Source organism: Peromyscus leucopus, chromosome 8a (assembly GCF_004664715.2).
Source record: "Peromyscus leucopus breed LL Stock chromosome 8a, UCI_PerLeu_2.1, whole genome shotgun sequence".
Classification (NCBI taxonomy): Eukaryota; Metazoa; Chordata; class Mammalia; order Rodentia; family Cricetidae; genus Peromyscus; species Peromyscus leucopus.
This window is the reverse complement of record NC_051085.1, coordinates 48,956,071-48,977,192: the sequence shown is the minus strand read 5'-3', so window position 1 is coordinate 48,977,192 and position 21,122 is coordinate 48,956,071. Positions and strand designations below refer to the sequence as shown.

General features: G+C 49.1%; 1 protein-coding gene across 1 annotated transcript in view; it reads right to left on the bottom strand.

Annotated features, from left to right (window-relative positions):
- Fndc1 (fibronectin type III domain containing 1) overlaps positions 1 to 16,897 on the bottom strand; it is an 88,006-nt gene extending 71,109 nt beyond the window's left edge. Inside the window, 1 exon segment of the mRNA XM_028860319.2 lies at positions 16,783 to 16,897. Coding sequence (XP_028716152.1) covers positions 16,783 to 16,882 — 100 coding nt within the window. The 5' untranslated portion in view covers positions 16,883 to 16,897.
- Positions 16,898 to 21,122: the final 4,225 nt, after the last annotated feature.

Genomic DNA, 21,122 nt, shown 5'->3' with positions numbered 1-21,122 from the left:
GCTATCAGTAGTCAAGACAGATGCTAGATTCCAGCATCTCTGCAATGACTGTCCTTGGGAAGTCTTCAGCTTCTGAGAACAGAACTCAGAGGACTTCCAGCATTAAGGCCCAACCTTAACCCCAAGCCAGAGCTAAGTCCTCAGGGCCAGCCTGCCCAAAGTCTACAGTGGCCATTCCAGAGTAGGCAGGTCCCACCCTTGGCTGGCCCCCGCTCTGCCTGATATGTCCTGGCACCCATCACTAACCACACACTGGCAATAAGTGAAGGAAACGGTGTGTGATAACCACATCAACCCAGGGTTCTCCTACCAACTGCTCATAAGAGCCAGGAAGGTGTAGCAAAGGATGCCTGTGGATTTGGGGTCAAAGTCTAGTCTCAGGCACCTATTGACAACACAGCCCTCAGGCTCCAGACTGGCAGGTGCGCAGAGATCCTTCTCCTAAGAAGACAGAAGTCATTTCAACTCTTCCTGCACTCTGTTTACTTTGCGGGGCAGAGGGGGGAAGAGAGGCACATATACCCCCTAGGGCATGTGTCAAGGTCAGAGGGCAGTTCATAGGAGTCCATTCTCCCCTCCCACCACATTGGATTGACTTCAGGTGGTCAGGCTTTCTGGCCGACACCTTTACCCACTAAGCCACCTTACAAGCTCCAAGACAGAAATCTTAGTTTGGGGTTAAATATCTCAATTCTTAAGCTAATTAGCAATTAATTCCACTTTTAAAAACAGTGTGGGAACACATACACACACACACAATCTGTAGGCCAGACCAAGTCCACTGATGGCGGGTCAGCAACCTCTAGCTTGACCGAGCTCTTCTAGTTGCTGACCCAGACAACCTTCCAGCATCCTTTGGTCCTTTGCAGTACAGAGATGCCTCTGTGAGTATGCATCCATGAGGAAAGACTGCAAGGATTGAGGATTAAAACGGAGAAGGAGGCAGAACTCCCCACCCGTGCCTGATAGAGGATGTACAGATCAGTCCAGTTATCACCTTCCACATCCAGACATCCCTCTCTTCCCGAGAAACACAAGGACTCTGGAGATGGCTTGACCTGGGCTACAAAGAGTTAACAGAGACAGGGGTGGGTGGGTAGAGAGGGTGTGGGGTGCCACCCAGGCTTAGTGACTAGCAAAACTAATGACTTGCATATCCATGTGTGGCCTAAGGGCTCCAGGTACACCTCAGCTCTGTGTGAGCTGCAGACCGACCTCACCATCTCAGTGTTCAGTGTCTCGGTCCAGATAAGCCTGGCCTGAGCACTGGAGCCAGATGCTAAGAACCCTCCTTGCATCCCAGGCCAGTCCATGTTGGGTCAAAACACAGGTTTTCACTAATGAGAGCCATGTGGAAAGCAACATCGTCTCAGAAGACAGACACCGGGTCCAAAGCATGGTCAGTAAAACGACCCAATACAGGCAGCATCTATGGAGAAGCCATGCTCAGAAAAATGGATTCAAAGTTATAACGGATTCCTTCCAGGTTTTGTTTTCTTTTTTAAAGTGTAGTAGCTTCGTCAGGTAAAGAGAAAAAGGAAGGTGTGTGTGGAGAAACAGCTGGAGGAACTGGGGGGAGACGAGAAGAAGGCAGGCCAGAGAAAGGTTTCCAGGGAACACCAACCCAAGAAGAAACAAGGCGGGAATGTCCTCCTGTTTGGCCCACTCACTTTGAATTGCTACAATGTAATTTTGCAGCTGAATGATTTTAGCCCAAATTGTTACATCACAGAAAGCGCTGGATCAAGCTGGCACTCAAGGAGCATTAGATGAATTAGGTCCATACTGAAGTTTGACTTACAGGCAGCTTACCATCTAGAAAGAAAGGAAAGCCGATAACCACGCAGCCATGCTCCACCTCGGGTTCTGCCCCAGAGAGCTACTGCAGACAGAATCGTTCTAGATCCCAAAGTTAAACCCCACAGCTGTAGAGAAAACCACTATGAAAATATTGACCAGAGAGAGAGGAGCAGATACTTGCTCAACCAACCAACCGCACAATGATGATTTTAAAAGAAATACTAATTCCTTGATACTCACCCAAGTACTTACTGAAGAAATTTATGTAACTAAAAGTGAGTTTGTTTGGGCTGAAAAAAAAAATCTGAAAAGTAATTTAAGTGACTCACTGGTTCTCCAGAGACCTGGCCATACTCTGCTATGACAGTCATGGGTTCTTAGAGCAAGTTTGCAAGTCTTCGATAGCAAACACTATCTGCATGCGGGAGAGAGAGAGAGAGAGAGAGAGAGAGAGAGAGAGAGAGAGAGAGAGAGAGAGAAGAGCCACGTGTTTCCTCCACATCAATAAATAACAAACCAGGCATCACCTTTATTCTGTCTGACAGGTGTATAAGAGAACTTCTCTATGTATTTATTTTAGATACCTAAATTCAACACCAAATGGAGGGAGAAAAAAATGGGTCAAAAATGAAAACATCAAGGTCACTGCTGATGACACTGAATCAGAGAATGTGGCTTTCGTGTGTCTCCACCACCGTCCTTCCTGCTTCTCTGTCCATCTTCTCAAGCTCCGGACCATCAGACAAGCCCAGGTGAGCTGTGAGGCTGCCAGATCCCAGGGGATCAGGGCACCAGGCCTGGCCTAGCCTATGGAGCTACTCATGGGCACCAGGGGAAAGCGGAATGCAAGCTCCCACGAAGAGGCTGGTCCTGGAGCTTCTGAGCCAGTAATCCTGCCTAGTAGAAAACGTCCCCCAATATAGTCCTCTGAGCACTGTACAGAGGAGTCCAGGATAGAAGCCAGAGCCCTTTAGCCAGGCACTCCCTAACAGAGGACAAAGGAAGTGTGTGCCCTTACAAATAGCCTCAGCTGGTGGGCTGTTCTTGCCCACACTGGGCATGACAATTACTCTGTGGTCAGGCCGTATTAACTCCTCCAGGCAAGGTTCAAGATGACCTCACCCTATGTTCAGGAGACCCTTGCCATACCCACTGATGTCCAGCACATGACTTCCCAGGATCAGAAATGGAGATAATGTTTCCTAAGCCCTGGAAGGCTCTGAAATGAGCAAAAACCACCCAACTCCAAACCCAAGTTGACTTCTAGGCTGAAAGTCCCCTGCTAGCCTGTCCTAGCCTGATCTCAAATTGTGTGGCATCCAAAGGAGCTCAGCAGAGTGTAAGGAGAAGCTGTGACATCCTGAAAATGTCCTCATTAGATGACACCGGCAGAGAAACACGCTCCAGTCAGTGTTCAGGTACACCCATCCCATCACGAAAGTCCCCAGGCATGGTTAGAGTGCAGACATGAAGCCTTCAATGTCTTCTAGCTTATTATCAAGAGAAATAAACACCTAAACCTCTTTCCTCCCCGGCTTCTTACTCCAGCTGGCCTCCATTAGAGATGATTCATTCGATGCTCAGGTGGGAACAGGGCTCCCTCAGATGACAACCTTCTCAATGCCAAACCTTCATGACACCCTAAAGTAAGAGAAACTGAGTCTAGAGTCAGCCAGTGACTCACACGGTGGAGACCCTGAGGACTGTAGTGGGCTCAGGAGAGCTTCAAATGGCTGCATCTTCTTCTGCCTGTCCAGTAAGGCTCCCTCAATTCATAACAGACCTGTGACCCTGTGACCCTGCGACCCCAACAAGCCCAGAAGTCTTCTCTGCACTTATTCTAAGCGGGGACACCACCAAGAGGCTAAGGAGGGAGATACTGGACTCCGGGAAGCCTGATCTAGCTGTCACAAACAGAAGGGACTAGAGAGCTAAAGTTATGATCTGAGCACACATCTTTTCTTTATACAGCATCTAGCCTTGGATATTTAGTTATAGCAACTAAAACAGACTTAATAAGGAGTTCTGAGTTTTAAGGGTCCCTAAAGCCAATTCCTGGACTTTTCATAATCTGGCTCCAAGAAACAATGAATTCTGAAATTTAAATAAGTCCAAATTGAGATTCTGCTACTGGTATTCAAACACAGGTGGACTAGGACACCGTTAATAAAGATCTTCCGGGAAAATCAACAGCAACCTTTGACACTAACCCAGCAGCCAATACATGCGGTCACAAAAGCTGCCAGTGATGAACCACGCAAGGCAAGGAGAGCCAGCACCAGCAGAAAGAGGCTGTCATGCCCAGTGAGCACCCACCATAGACAGGAGAGGCAGGCGGGTCCACGGTGCAGGCGAGGACAAGCTTGGCTATAAAGAAAGCCCCCAGAGGAATGTTTTGGCCTTTGAAACAGGTAAGTCACTTAACCCCAAACACACTGATATTATCATTCTCCAGCGGTGTGAGGTCTGGCTGTTGGCAGAAGCCTCCACGCTTCGTCTTTGAAAATCAAGTTCACCATCCGTTGGAAACATCTGAACCAGTGGCTCTCAGCCTTCCTAATCCTGTGCCCCTTTGAGGCAGTTCCTCACATTGTGGTGACCCTCAACCATAAAATTATTTTCATAGCTACTTCATAACTGCAATTTTGCTGTTATGAATTGTAATGTAGATATCTGTGTTTTCCCCTGGTTTGGAAGGGGGGGTCACAACCCACAGGTTGAGAATCACTGATCTAAATGTTTTGGAGCTTCTCCATTGAAGAAAGCATTGAGTTCAGTGCAACCACTAGACTGACTCTCTGTCTTTCTCTCTCTGTCTCTGTCTCTGTCTCTGTCTCTGTCTCTCTCTCTCTCTCTCTCTCTCTGTGTGTGTGTGTGTGTGTGTGTGTGTGTGTGTGTGTGGTGAGATAAGGGACAACCGCAGGAGTCCTCCTCGGGAACACTGTCCACCCTCCCTGAAATAAGGCCTCTCCCTGCCCCGCGGCTCACCCATTAGACTGGCTGCCTAGTGAGCCCCTGGGGATGCACCTGGGGTTGTCTTCTCGGCACTGGGATTGCAAGCATGTACCATGACATCTGGCATTTGGCTGGGTTCTAGAAGTTAGGCTCGGGGTCTCGTGCTTATGAGGCAAGTACTTTACCAACTGAGTCATCTCCTCAGCTTCAACTGCAAGTACTTAACCAAAAACGCAGCAGATAAGCTGAAAAGGGGTAGGACGTACTTAGGTTGTTGTCCAGCTTGCTAGTGGGAATCAGGTGACAGGTGAGCTTGAGATTTATTTGAGAGGGAAGCAGAATCCCTCAGCCATCTCCCCCAAACACTGGACAGCATAGGAATATCCAGAAACATCCAGTAGGCTGGCACACATGGCCAGATCTCTGAGTTAACTGGCCAACGTTTAAATCAGTCTCCAAATGGAAAGGTATTTGCCAAATAATTGTGACCCTCCCTGTCTCCCCAAAGGGGGGGAACTGACGGTGCAGGGTGATTAAAGGCCATGTGACATAGAACAGGTACCAGTACAACCCCCAGATGGCTGACTGGATCTTCCCTGAGAGGCAGCCATCAGGTAGAGACAATCTGCACATTAAAACAATGGCCTGGTTCCTCTTTGGAAATTTCTCAACTTCAAGGGTCCATAAGAGGGTTTTCCACAGTTGACATTGGTTCTCTGGGATTCTGACTCAGGGTCTGTGAAGTATGCTCTTCTAAAACACCACAGGGAGCCTGTCATGATGGTGTGCTCCTTTCAGCCCAGCACTCGGGAGGCAGAGGCAGGTGGATCTCTGTGCATTCAAGGTCAGCCAGGTCTACATAGTGAATTCCAGGACAGCCAAGGCTACATAGTGAGACCTTGCCTTGAAAAACCCAAAATAAAACAATAAATAATAAAATATCTCAAGGAGCTGAAAGAGCTTTGCTCAGAAAGAGTCTGACCCCACCACAGGGAAGCCATGGCGTATTTTTGCAAAGAGAAGCGTCAAGACAAGCAGATATCCCGGGTCCCCCACAAGGACAAGGACAGCCAAGGCAACAGCCTGGGTGCCCTGATTTCATCCAGGTTCATGGTCCTCATAAGCCAATCATTTTCCACAGAGTGCTCACTAGCTGGAGTCTGCTTGCAGGTGTCACTGTGCCCAGCTGCATTTGCACAGTGAAAGCACCATGCACAAGTGAGCGCCAGCTCAAGAGACCCGGAATGACCTGGGCTGCTCCTGGCAAGTGGCCACAGCATCCCCAGATGCCGTCAGCACTCCCTGATGCCCACAGGAGCCGGCTGGACCCCCGGGATCGCATCTACTGCCACTTCAGCTAAACTTGGATTCCCCGTGGTTGTTTCCCCAGCCAGTCTCTCGATAACAAAGCATCACTTTATTCAGAACAGAAGGCTCCATCCCCCTGCATGCATGCCAAAGTGCTCATGACAGCTCCGGGCAGGCTCTGAATACAATTGTGAATCACATTTTTTTTTTCCTTCTTCATCGGCCCCCAGAAGCCAAATGGTGACACTATCCAAATCTCACTCGCTAACCTTTACATAGCCTATGCCACAGCCCACTCTGCTTCCCTTGTCCTGTGAGCACCGCCAGTCTGCACTCACCTCTGTGGAAGGTGGGCCACCTCAGGGGGTTCACACTTGGCTGTAGAAACTGCACCCAACACCATGTCGCCTGGAGATCTGTATGGGAGCAGCACTCGAACTGGTCACATACAGGCCACCACATAGGGCCACTTCTCTTTGCAAAAATACGCTATAGCAACCTAAAGGGGCCCTAATGTGCTCAGGTCCTCTTTTAGCTTCCCCAGGAAGATGCTGGCTCATGATGTCTCCCACCAAGCAGCTTGCACTGCCTGGGGTTAGCAACTTCTTAAAGACAGCAATGGCACGGACTATCCCTGATCGGTATCCTAGGGAAGCCAGTGTCTTCTTCTGGTCTCTTGCACATACTCATGCCCAATACCAGCTTGCAGAGACACCCAGATAAAATAAATCTCTGGTTTAAAATAGTTCAGGTTATCCTGAACTACATAATTCAAGGCCAGCCTGGGATGTCCTGTTTTAAATTTTAAAATAATAATAACAACAACAATAACAATAATAATTAAGAAATCACTAAGGAATTTTTTTAAAGCAGCAAATGACAAAATTAAAATGAAATGCATAAGTCAATAGAGACTGACTAGGTGCCCAAGGATACGCTTAAAATAAGCCTGTCTTATCTCCCAAGATGCTTTCTGTTGGATTTTTATCAATCCGATTCAAGTTTCCTAAGTAATTTTAACAGTTTAGCAGCTTGACAGAATCTGAAACTGCCATGATAAACACTGCCTATGGCCCACCCCAAGGCCATTCCCCACTTCTCTGTCCCTTGCTTTCACCTGCCAGAAAGCTAGAATGCTAAACACATGAAAGCCCTCGCTCTCAGCCTCCCTTGCAGCTAGGATACACTTACAAGACACAGGTGAGAGAATGTGCTGTCGCTTGTGGAAAAGCAACCTAAAGGGGCCCTAATGTGCTCAGGTCCTCTTTTAGCTTCTTCTTCACACATCTCCCCAGACAGGCAGCAGCCACCATCTAGCAACAGGAAGTGACAAATGGGAGATGGTGACATGGACAGCAACGGTAGAGTGGAAACATGGGATGACCCCGCTTAAGTAAGGATGGCCTCACTGAACCCCAGAACCAGTCCTGGACTCTCTGCTCCCAAGTTTACAGCGGAAGAGATAAACAGTCCCCTTGTTGTTTATCCGCTGGTATCACAAAGGGTTTGGGGTTAGCCACACTGTTGCTTGCGGATTCATGATGTCAAATCAGTTCTGACTTGTAAGTGAGAACTGCTTTCACTTTAACTTGTTCCTGTCGATCTTAGGGGTTCACTCTGGAAATATCACTTTGACAATGTCAGTCCTTTTGTCAGAATGCCATTGAGTACATCTGTCCCCAGAACAATGAAACCAGAAAAGAGGGAGGATTTAACCAATCCCACTGGCAAAATGCGGTCATTAGGATTTAAAATCGTAAAGCTCTCGGACACTTTGTTTAGCAACTAACATAAACAAAAGCTACTGTTTCGGGGGAAATAAGACACACCCCCCTCCCATCTACACCATTAGCTGTCTGGAATGGATTAGAAAGATAAAGCTGAAGGATTCGGTGGATAGTGTCCTTGTAACAGCCATGAGAAGATATGCCAAAGAGCAAATGCTGGGAGCTGTGGAGGCAGCACAGTGTCATGCCTGCCCATGACAGTGCCATGGACTTACGGGACATCGGCACTTTCCAGGTTTTCATGGGATCTTTTGCACATTCTTCAAATTCAATTTGCAACCAAGAAATGACTTCCTAAAGAATTGCCTTTGTTCGCTGGTCCAACTCGGACTCAGCCCACTACCAACTGCTTGACATGCCAGCCAAGACACACACACACACACACACACACACACACACACACACACACAGCCCTCTAAAAATGCATTGCTTTCCCCAAAATGTGAAAGTCATTGTCTAACTATGTTAAACACTCAGGCATTCCTGTGTCCCCGGTCACCACTCAGCTAGCCCTGAAAGCTCACTGGAAAATTCCCTTAGAAAATGTGCCAGGCAGTGGCGTGGGATGGGGCTTGGATGGTGAGTGCTTGCCTGGTGTGCATGAAAAGCCTTGAGTCCATTACCCAGCACCACAGAAACCAAGCATGGTGGTGCATGCCTGCAATCTCAGCGTGTGAAGGCAAAAGGATCAGAAATTCAAAATCATCTTTGGTGAGATGGTGAGTTGATGGCCATCCTGGGACTCAAAACAGAACACCAATAAGAGAAGCCAGACATGTATGGGGAGGTAGGTTTAAAAAAAAAAAAAAAGACAAGTGGGACAGATGTGACCAGAAGCCACTGAATGGTTGGCTATTAATGGGGATAGACAAATGGTCTATTAAAAGAGTGGCAATACAAACCATATAATGAACAAAAGTGTGTGTGTGTGTGTGTATGTGAGCACACACGCACGAGCGTGCATGTGTAAAATCTTAAAGAAGAAAGGAAATGAGCATTGGTTGAACAGATACCTTTCATCAGCCAGATCATTCACTTATCCAACAGTACTAGCTATCAGTGTCCTGAGGCAGTCACTAGGATACAGAAGTGACTTCAGACGCAGTCACCTGTGGTAGCCATTTTCTCTCCAATCCCACTGCACAGCTCGCCAGGGACACTGATCCAACCCCTATCTGGCTGAAATCATAGCGCATGCTTTCAAAATTTCTACAGGCAGAAAGCGTAAGGTGTGAGGTACACATGTGTGTGGATTGTGAGTGTGTGGAGTTAGACCAGGATGGGATTAAGGATGGAATTAGACACACAAGCTCTCGAGCTGCTGATGGGGCAAGTTTATCAAGCCCTATCACAGGAAGGACCTTGTTTATGGCCACTCCCCTGGTCCCTTTTGTAATAGGGACCAGATTCTCAACAACTGCTTCTTCAAGGAAGCCCTAGTTGAGCTCAGCACACCACGGTGTGATGGGATCATTCCTTAGCAGCCTGCCACAGTAGAAGAGACCCAGAAAGGGGCCTGTTCTAGTTTCATCTCTTCAGCTTACAGTTCCAGTTGACAGTCTGTCACGTAGGGAAGTCGAGGCAGCAGGAATTTAGGGGAGACATGATATCCATGGCCAAGAGTGAAGAGAAATGGATGTATGAGTGTTGGCTTGTTGGCTTGCTCCCAGGTAGCTTTCTCCTTTCTTACACTGTTTACGGCACACTGCCTAGGGAATAGTGCCACACACAGTGGACTGGGTCTTCCTTCACCAATCAATAACCAAGACAATCCCCACAGACCCGCCCACAGGCCAGCCCAGTCTAAATAATTCCACATCAGACTCTCTTTCCAGGTGATGACTCTGTGTTGTATTTAGTTGACAGTTAAAACCAACCGGCCGAGAGAGCAGGTCAGAAATGCTGGCACCAGCCCTTACATGTAGCCTAGGGAGAAAAATCAGAGTAGCACAGTTAATTCCAAGACATGCAACCTCAGGTAGCCTGCAGGGGAGGATTGTAGGATTTCTAAGATTTGAGTCCAAATCCCAGGACAAGTATGCACTAGCTTATGCCTTTGGGAGAACAGCTCACGTTAACTGCTTGGAACCTGGCTCCCACAGGAAGAAGATGAATTTCACCAAGTTCACATGGTGACCATGGAAACTCAGTGTAAGAACAAACTGGGAAGAGTCCGTTATGAAAAGGAAACCAAAAAGTCTACCTACACCCCAAGGGGGAAATTCATGTCTGCACCTTGTGTTATATTGGGCGTTTTGGTGGCACAGTAGAAAACTACAACACTATCCCTTTTAATCAAAATTTACAGATCTCCAGTTAGATTATGTCTTAGGGTTTCTGTTGCTGTGAAGACATACCATGGCTATAGGGTAAAAGGGCCAGCCAAAGAAACCCACCCTGACCCTGAAACCAGAGCCAGTGAAAGAAACACTTTAGCCCTGAACCCAGAACCTAAGAAACACACCCTGACCCTGAAACCAAAGAAACACACTTTGGTCCTAGAATCAGAGCCAGTGAAAGAAATATGCCCTGCCCCTGAAATTAAAGCCAAAAGGCTAAAATGGGCCACTGAAAGAAACACACGTTGGTCCTGAACCCACAGCCAAATTTGCCCTTGACCAACTAAGCGGGAAAACCAACCAATCCCTGGGCAGGAAAACCAACCAATCCCTGAGCATGCGATCTAGCCAATCTGGGCTCAAGGACTGAAATCTGACCAATTCCCACCCTGAAAATCTTCTCCCTGGAAAAACTCCGCCCTGTGCCTGTTCAGTTTGCTGCCGCCTTTTTCCACCCTGGCAGAGGCAGCCCCTCTCCTGAATTCTTCCCTCCCAATAAACCTCTTAAAAGAGGTTTGGATGAGACCTTCTTTAGCAGGAGCGGAGACAGAGCCTGAGCAGAGCTGAGCAAGGCTATATAACACTTTTCTCTGGGGAAATCTTCCCTAGCAGAGCGGAGTTGTTACACACTCTGCCCCTGGGGACTGGAGCAGAAATCTAACAGTTTCGCTTGGGAAACCCTCCCCTGCCAGAGCTGTTAACATTGGGGAAATCTTTCCCTGGAGCAGGGCGGTAAACTGCTATGCTTACTGTGACCTGTGGTATTCCTTGGCTCCCGACTGCCAGAATACTTTTAGAACTGGGCCACTATGCTTACTTACAATGACCGTGGTAACTCTTATAAAGGAAAACATTTCACTGGGGGCTGGCTTACAGTTTCAGAGGTTCAGTCCATCATCATCATCATGTTGGGACATGGTAGTACGCAGGCAGACATGGTGCTAGAGGGGTGGCTGAGAGTTCTACATCTTGCACAGAAAAAAAGAAGTCGTCGGTCTCACTGGGCATGGCTTGAGCATATATGAGACCTAAAAGCCTGTCTCCACAGTGACACACTTCCTCCAACAAGGCCACACCTCCTAATAGTGCCGCTCCCTTTGGGGGTGGGCCATTTTTTCTAACCACCACAGGTTGTTATACTTCCTTTTTAGTCTAACATGATATATGATATATTCTGATTATTATAATTATAGTAATGTGCAATACTCTCCATAGGTACAAAAGTGAAGCTTTAGGCTGGAGAAGGGGAAGAGAGAGAGGGGGGAGAAGGAGAGAGAACATGGTTACCAAGACCATGAACCCTTCCCTCCCACCCTCCCACTCCCCCCCCACCCCCACCCACTCACCCCACCCCACCCCCCCCACCCCGGCCATGTTCCATATTCTCCCCGTGGTCTAGCTGCTTCAACTTTGGCCTGGGCCTACAAGGGTGCCAAGAGTACCCCAACAGCTAAAAGGTTGCAAACCCCATCTTTAGACTTAGGCTTGAAATTCCTTCTTTATTAGTATTTAATCAGCAATTGTTAATGCACAGCCATGTTGACCATTAATGAGTAATTTGACCTTCCCAACTTAATATTTGCAGGAAGCTCCAACGAGTGGCAAACAGAAAGAAAACCGCGCATTAAGGGAACAACGCAGGTAACTGGGCGTTTGTGCTCATTTTCTCTCTCTGAGGCCCAGCCACCAATAAATAAATCCCTTTTAGAGAAGCCCACAGAAGATGGGACCGCCTCGGAAAGGCCGGGAGCGCCCTCTATGGGCCATAGATTGGAAGCGCGGCCGAGCTCGTGGTCCAGGAATGAAACCAAGTCTTAAGGGGAGGGCTTCTAGCAGGAAGGCAAAGAGGGTGCTGGTTTATGTGACTAACCAATTGCTCCAGGTACTCGAGTGGGCACTTATTTACGCTGGCGAAGCAGTACGGGCAACAACAGCCACAGTTTCCCGCCTCCCCCAACTACCTGCTCTCCCCAAAGCACCGACGGGGTTTCCTGTCTGCTCTGTATCTGGACAGATGAATCCCGCGCATTCACAAGTACACAGCAGGCCTGTTCCTTTTATAGCTTTAAATACCCACCCCCGTATTTTCTAATTAAAACAAAAGCTCCTGACAGCAGAAGTTTAATTACAGCCTAAGACAGCCCTGGAATTCCATAGGGAACAAAGCAGAGGTCCGATCCGAGTCAGCCTCCGAGAGCATCTCTGGGCCTGTCTGTGTCCAGGTTCTTTATTCACATCCCTTGGGAGAGTAGTGGTTCCCAAAGATCTCCCCGTAACAGGGAGCTGGAGCTGGAGCAGGCTGGGTCATGGGGAGGTTTCCAAGACTTCTAAGGGCGAGAGGATCGCACTGACCAGGTCTATCTGCAAATAATGACGGACTGCTGAAGGCCAGCCGAGAAGTCGTGATGGAGCTGACTCTGACCCAGCGCCCTGTCTTCCAACTTCCATTCAGCTGTGTATCCCAGGAGCTCTGAAGCGCTGTGGCCTCTGGATTCCTTTTTACCCTTAAACTTACAAAATTCCCATAAAACTTGTGCGTGATTGGGGTTGCCTCTGTTCTTCTCTACTGTGCTAGGAATTATACTCATCTAAAAATTAGTTTATAATAAGGGTGTAGCTCAGTGGCAGTGTTTGCCTAGCATGTATAAGGCCCTGTGTTTGATCCACAGTGACAGACAAAATAATAAGATATGCACTTACCAATGCATTTAAAAATAATAACCATAGAGCTGGAGGGATGGCTCACCTATTAAGATCTTGAGATTACTGCTCTTGCAGAGGACCCTGGTCTGATTCCCAGCAACCACATGGTGGCTCACACCATCTGTAACTCTAGTTCCAGGGGAACCCAATGGTTTTTTTTGTTTTGTTTTGTTTTTCTGGTTTCCACAGGCACCACGCACTCCCATACATGCATACATGCATACAGCATACATGCATAGTGCAGACACTCGTACACACAGAACATTTCAATTTAAAAATGTTTAAATAACTATATGAGGCCCCTACATGTTGACACAAAGTAAAGCTTTGAAAAAAAAAAACTATGTTTTCCAAACTGAGAAGGTAAAGGAAGGGGGCGGCGCATTGGTTGTGTTTTGGCAAAGCATCTTCACAAAAGGTAGCTGGCCCTCTATTTCCATCCACTAGGACACATTGTTTTTGGGCTGAGGAACATCTGGCCTCCTACAGATGTATGGTGGGGAAGTGTTTCCAAAGCCTTTGTGGACAACTTTGGGAATCTATCTCAACTACATCAAACTCTCCATGGAGCTTCTCTAAAGGCTGGTTGCACTGTAGAATCCGAAACTATGGAAAGAATTTTCACTTTTTTTGTACACTAAAAATGCATCCCTCTAGGGCAGGGGTATAGCTCAGTGGTACAGCATTTGCCCGGCAAGCATAATGCCCTGTGTTCAATTCTCAACACAATAAAATGTTACAAGGGTAAAAGATTCAAAGTTCAAGATAGACAAGAGAGAGAGAGAGAGAGAGAGAGAGAGAGAGCTGTGGATTCACGTGTGCTCTGGCATGTGCACACATTTGCACTGGAGGCCAGAACAAGACTTTTGGAAGTCTCTTCTCACCTTGTACCTCGCTGGGGCAGAGTCTCTCATGGTTCTGTTGCTGTGCTATGCACCCCAGGCCAGCTGACTCACAACTGTGAGGGATTTCCAGTGACTCCCCCTCTCATCTCCGCCTCCCATCTCACTACAGGAGCGCTGGCGTTACGGATGCGTGCCGCCACATCGGGCCCCTGGGTAATACTGGGGATGGTAGCCATTGGGACTTGGCATGTTTCATCATGTGACGTTTTAAAATCACATTCATCTCACATTGCTATGAAAACCACATTCATTCACACCACCACTGTCATGAGTAAGGTGTCTAATACTGAGAAGCACCTGCCAACCGGAGAGACAGCTCAGCAACATTAAGTTAAAACATGAAATTTTAACTTAAAAAAAAAAAACTCAAGTTGTATCACTGACAAGAAAAATTTGCAACTACTTTGTTCATTTTTGAAGAAAAAAAAAATGTGCCAGAGCTACCCAAGTCAGTAACTAAAGTTTCTCTGTAGCCATTTCTTTTAAGTAAATACAGCATTCCACTTAGAAAGCAAGTTACTCAGCTGTTGACATGGAGTCACACAGGTGTTTCTCCCTGGGGTTAGAGTTAATACTTCTACTAAAAAATGATATCAAAGATATTAGTCATTTAAACTGCCACATATTCTTTCAACACTGTTCGTGTTTTCAGCATCCCTGCCTGGCCTTATTACTAGCCACCATTTATTATACCCAGGAAGCTTTTGCAACATCCATGTGAACATCAACGCAGAAAAGAGGCAAAGAGCTTTGAGAATAAGTTTGACTCGAGGACTTATTGAAAAGAACTTTAGCTTTAAATAAAAATCATCCCAAGCCATCCCTGCATGTCCACCGTAAATGAATACGTGGTCTTAGGAAAATGTGTCCTACAGACTAGGGAGCACTACTATTATTTTAATGTTTGCATGGTAACCTATTGCAGTAATGGATGCGGTGGGCGTAGGGGGCGTGGCTTGCTTACTTTGGTTTTTTAATCAATCCCGAGTCTCAGGGCTCACGTGGGATCTTCGGGGTGCGCTGCAAAGAAAACTTCTGTGGCACTGTAACTGTCTGCTACTGTCAGCATGGCTCTGGGTAATTCGCCTGGGCCCAAAACGCTGGACCCAAAAGAGGAGGGATGAGGCTGACAGCAGCCGCTCGCCTGCAGGAAGCATGAATTAAGTCTGCCCATGGCCTTCCCCATCAGACACAAATCCAAGCAGCTGCTGCAACTGAATGGCAAGACAGACAGGAAGGCTCCTCGAGGAGCCCATGGAATAAATTACATGCTGCTGCGTGATTTCTTCCCCAGCACGGGAGCCATCCGCGGGCTGCTGTGCCCACTTCTTCCCTTCACTAATTGAACTTAAGTGGGGTAAATAGGCACTTGGAAATATGCTTGTCTTCTTTGTCCGTTTCCAGTCTGATCATCATTTTACTGCAAATCCCACGTCGACGCAGCGGAGAGAAGTGCCAACAAGCCTTCCAGTTCCAACATTCCACAGTGCAGAGATTTGCAGAGCAGCGCGCCTAAGAAAGGATGGCTGACAGCAGCGCTGTGGAACCCCCGGGGATCGCAAACAGCTCTGCCTCCCCACACTCACAAGCAGAACCCATCCCGCAGGAGACCCACCGACCCTGGAATCGGGGAATCGGAAAGGGAGGCTGGGCCACCACAAAGCTCGCTTACTAGTGATTCCGCTTTCAAGTCGCTTTCTGTAGCTAAAACTCTTTCAACGCTCAGAAAACGTTAGCTTAGATTAGAAAGAGAGAAGCAGCCCTGGGACTGGAGGTGGGGAAGTTGGAAAACTAGAATAGGTTTATTCTGTCAGGCATTGTATAAAATATGAATACTTGCCTTAAGATCGTGAACAGGGAAGAAAAGACCCTTCACTGCCTTAGATGACCTCTTTATGGAAAAGGAATTCGGCATCAGAGTATGTGACATACAATGCCACCAAGCAATATGCATGATAGAGCTACCAAAGAGGTTAGAGCAGTGTCTCCCTTTATCCTTGTGGGGAGAATAATGCAGTCACCAGCATACAAAGCCAGTAGCCCTAATTGAGAAAGAAACTTAGAGAGAGAGAGAGAGAGAGAGAGAGAGAGAGAGAGAGAGAGAGAGAGAGAGAGAGAGAGAGAGAAAGTAAGTCTGCTTCTTGGGTTCCTAAAAACTGATGACATACATAAAAGCCACAGTTCCAAGTGTAGGAATACATGCACGGAGGTGGAAACCAAGACACCAAGGACATAGGGATGAAAGCCCGCTAAAAGCTTGTGTCTTTCTTTCTCTCTTCCTGGGTGAAACACGCAAGAAAACTGAGAGTCCGCCAAGCTTCTTTGCTTGCAAAGCAAGTGGTGTCCATCCACGCTGCAGTCCCAGCTTAGGAGAGGGTGAGGTTCTCGGGAAAATCACTGACTGTCCGGGTCCCTCTCCCTCCACCAAAGACACAAGTCTTCTTCCAGCTGCAAAGTTCCCAAGCCTGAAACTTAGGGCTTTGGCTGTTGCTGGTCCTGGAGTACAGTCCTGCCTGTCTGCCTCCTCTGGGCTCCCCAGTGACCCTGTCCTACCTCGAGACAGGTGAACAAGATGACCACCCACACCCCCAGCAAGAGTCTGACCAAAGAAAGCGTCCCCCAGCTCCCCAGCCCTCCACCTCCCACCCCCTCGCGATGCCCAAAGTCGCTTTTCCTTTCTTTTGCCTGGATCTCCAGGACACTTAGGCAAGTTCCAGTCCCCTGATTCCCGGACGTTCTAGGACGCGGTTTAAAGCACCCCAGTTCTCTTGTGCTGAAGGTGTCCCCAAGCCCATCTCCCACACTCAGAGTGTCCAGTGCCCACACCCAGCGCGCCCTGACTCGACCCACGAGGATGCACAAGTTAGTGAAAAGACACGCACGCAGGCAACACGGAGTCAGAGCGGGGCAGCGGTCCCCAGAGTGACAAGCGGGCGGGCAGAGAAAAAGACAGCCGACCGACCGTGGAGCCCCGCAAGCGCGTACCTGGGGGCCCCGCCGAGGAGGCCACAGGGAGCAGCGCAGCCAGGAGCAGCAGCGCCGCCCAGGGCAGCGGGCGCGGGGACGCCCCGGCCTCAGGGGCCATCGGGAGCCCGGGATGCGGGGTACCGAGCGCGGGTGGCCGGCGGGGCACAGGCCGGAGTGAGGGGGGCGCAGAGGCAACACCGTCGGGTGCCCGTCGCCGGGCGTGCTGGGTGGGTCCTGTGCGGGCGGCGCTGCAGCCCCTCGATGATCGCTCCTGGCCGCGCACGGCCGCCGCGGTCCGCCACTGAGGCCACCCGCTGCCCGCCGCGCCTTTTAGCCGCGCTCGGGCGCCCCCTGCCGGTGCGCTCGCGACGGGGGCTCCACAGGGCGGGCGGGGCGCCGGGTGAGTGACCCAGGAGTCCAGGAGTCCCGGAACCCTACTTGGTTTATCTAGACCAGAAAAAATGGTGACAGGAAAGTCCCTCTCTTTGTCTAATTCTTCTACTTTCTGGCCCGTTGCAACCAAGATCTTGGTGCCAAGACCGGACGTAAGCTTGTCCCCTAAACCCCCTTAACCTCTCTGTGTGGTTTCAACTTCGGGGACCAAGCCGGGACCCTTCACCCTTTCTGCACATGGCAGAGGTCCGCGGGCATGCCATGACCTTCCCACGCAGCCAGAGCACTTGGGGAAGGGTGATGAGCTGTACTAGACCGAGCTGCTCCTGGCTGTCATTTCGCTGGAGCGCGTGATTCCAGTTGAAACGGAAGCAGGCTTTAAGCAAGCCGCACACGCCCGGCCAAGAACTTATTTGACCTCCCTTTCTGTAATTTAAACACTGCCTTGGGGTCCCGCTGTGCGGAATAACAGCCTGGGTTTTGGTCCACTCCCGGCCTGAGACGCAAGCGGAATCGGAGCGCCCCTGGAGGCGACAAGGATGCGCGCTAGGGAAGCAGAGTGTGGCTCTCTGCAAACCAACCCGACGCGGCTGAAAAGCGACAGAACATGGAATGGGCTCGCCCACGTGGCAACCCCAAACTTGACCGGACTTGTTTCATCCCGCAGGAAGGAAAGCACGTTAAACAGAGTGTGGAATGATTGGCAATAAAACACGAAATCCTGTTCTGAAACAAGACAGCAAAATCAAGACATCCACATGCTGAGCCCAGCCTGGCTGCAGCCTGCAGTCACTGTCTCCAGGTTCCCCACGGAGGGCCCTCCATCGATTCCCTCTTTAGAGTTTGGGAACATTCTACTGTAAACACACTCCTGCCTCACCCCTCTAGGGCTCTAGGTTCTCCACATGCCAGTTAGCGGCGCGCTGGCACTTGTCATACCAGCATGGTCTTCTTTCAGGAGTGTCAGGTTCTGTGGGAGCCCACAGAGGTTTCCTAGTGAGAGCTGAGCTTGCTTTACCCAGCAGGGCTGCATAAGGGGATGGACTGACCACGTGCGTGGTAACCAGGTGTTTAGAAGGGTCTGCACTTGGCTGTGCTAGGGAGAGATTTTTGCTCCACCCCTTGGCATTCCTTTAAAAGCCCTTTAGAAGAGACAGAAGGGGCTGGTGGGTTTTGATCCAGACCCTCCAGAGGCTATCCTGTGTTTCTGTCTTTCTACCCTCTATAGTTCTAAATATTTATCACTTCTCCCTACTCAAGAGTACCCTGGGGGGGGGGAGCAGGTCCCCCACAAGGGACCCTCCCTTCTCTCCACTCTTTCTCAATCATTCCTTCCAAGCCAGCTGGCCCAGGGCTCCTGTGGCTCTTGCTGGTCCGACAGAGGTGGGGATCTCTCTAGGTGGAGCTGGTGAGAGAACTCTTCTCTTCCTCCTTGGCCTCTGGATGGTGAAGGGCAGTGCCATGGTTTACTGAAACACAGTCCCCAAACTGTCTCTCATCCCTGGAGCCTGTGATAACTGGGCACCTCGCATGGGGGTAAGACTTGTGGCTGAACTGAGCATTCTGAGGTCGAAGAGAGTTTAGGCTATGAGCGTAACGTGTTTATTAAAAGGAGAGAGGGACTTGAGTTACCAGAAGCAGGAAGATGCAAAGGTCCGTTCTCATCAGAGCCTGTGCGCAGCCCTGCCTGCCCTGGCTGTTGAGTGCAGCCAACCTAACTTCAGACCTCTGCTTCTAGAACTGTGACAAAAGAAACATGCGAAGTTTATGCCACCCAGTGTATGATACTTTGTGATAGTGGCCGGAGAAGCCTAATGAAGCCAAAATAAGCTATGGCTCTGGCCCAAGGGATGCAACCTGAGAGAAGGGAACCTCCCACAGAACACCACCAAATGAGGGTAGGGGGCTGGGGGTAGGAGGAGTGCTGGGCTCAGAACTCTGAGCAGGAGATGCACCAGAATAGGCCCTCATAACCCAGGGAAGACTGATGATGAACCAGCCTGCCTCCATCTTAGGCTTAAAAACCAACTTATAGTAAAGACACACTAGGTTCATTCCTGTTTATGATTAAATCTGTTTCTCAAGGATTGGGCTGTGTCCCACCTGTAATCTCAACTACATATGGTTCTATACTGCCCGTTCCAGGAATGGCAACTGTGTTTGTTTCCAAAGTTGTCTATGATCATCTTGCAACCCTACCTTTGTTTCAGGTTAGATGACCCCCATGACTACCTTGCTTGGACCACCTGTTCTGCTCCTGTAACCCCGCCTATTTCCCCCCATTTGGAATCCCCCTACCCGGACTGTAAGAGCCTTGTCCTCCTCACATCCAATGCTGCCCTCTCTAACCCTGCCTTAGGGGGAGGCAGCCTGTGTACATGAATTTAAAAAGCTTGCTTTAATTTACTGCTTGTTTTAATTCATTTGGCCAGGATGACTTGGGCCAGTGGTCTTTCTCCTTCCCTCTTTGGGATTAACAAAGAACAGGGCATGTAGCTGGGACATCCCAGGATCATCTTGAAAGGATGGCCAGGGTGACTCCATAACAGACCAGCTGTGAAGAAAAGAGATTGACAGTGCCCAAAGGCACACCCTCCTTGGCACGCCCTCCTCAGCCCGACCTTGGGACCTTTGTGATCCCAAGACTTCACTCCTCAGTTTAGACTCAATAAGATTATCCAGTGAGATATCATGGGCAGAGACTCAGCAGACAGTGTGTCCCTTCTTCTAGTGTGAGACACACATGCATTTATCTCCCACCCCAGAAGGTGGCTTGTGAGAGTAACTTTCTCCTGGGGAATTCTTCAGACAGCCCAGGCCAAACCAGCTTCCAGTGTTAGACTTCTGACAGAGTCGAAGTCAGTGAGGGCTGGGACACTCAGTGAAGTAGCCAACACTTACAAGTCCTGGTTCAGATTGAATACAAATCTGACCCAGGTGTGATGGTACACACTCTTAATCCCGCACCTGGAAGGCAGATGCGGTGGATCACTGCGAATTGGAGTCCAGCTTGGTCTACGTAGTGAGACCCTGTCTCAAAAAAAAAAAAAAAATGACAATGTATATGAAATTTTAAAGTTCGAAAAGAGATTTCTAGGGTATCATAACTTTAGGTGTGTGTGTGTGTGTGTGTGTGTGTGTGTGTGTGTGTGTGTGTAGGCCAGAGGTTGACATCAGTGTCTTCCCCAGTCACTCACTACCACATTTTTTGAGGCAGGGCCTCTCACAGAACCCAGAGCTGACGACTTTAGCTGGACTGGCTGCCCAGTGAGGCCCAGCGGTCCTCCTGTCTCTGCCTCCCCAGGGCCGGGATGACAGGCTCCCGTCACCTGGCATTTTCCCGGGTGCTGCAGATCAGAACTGGTCCTCAGGCTTGCACAGCAGCCTTTTACCAACTGCCATCTCCCCATCCCAGCTTTTAGATTCAGAACACACAAGGAGAGACATTAAACCGACCCGAGTCATTGCCGTCTGTCCTGCCTGTGACAGCCTCAGAAACATAGGCAGGCTGACGCTTTCCTTGTTTGTTTTTGAGACAGGGTCTCATTTATTCCAGGATGACCTCAGACTCGCCACGTGATGAGGATGACCTTGAACTTCGCTCTTCTTGCCACTAGCTCCCAAGTGCTGGGATTACAGGTGTGTGTCACCACCACACCTGGCTTGTGTGGTGCTAGGGTTAGAACACAGGGCTTCCTGTGTTTAAATGTGCTCTACCACCTACCTACATCCCCAGCCCTTTTTTAAATTATTATTTCTTTAGTTAGCATTCAAAGTAATGTTTTTCAACATGGTATTTTCCTATATGTGTGTCATATATATACACATGTATATTTTGCTCATATATGTATAACACACACACACACTTTGTTCTAATTTGGCCCCCTCCATCATTGTCCTGCACTCCCCTCCCCAACCCCAACTCCAACCCCGGGCTAATTCCCTCTCCCACAGTGTCCCTTCTG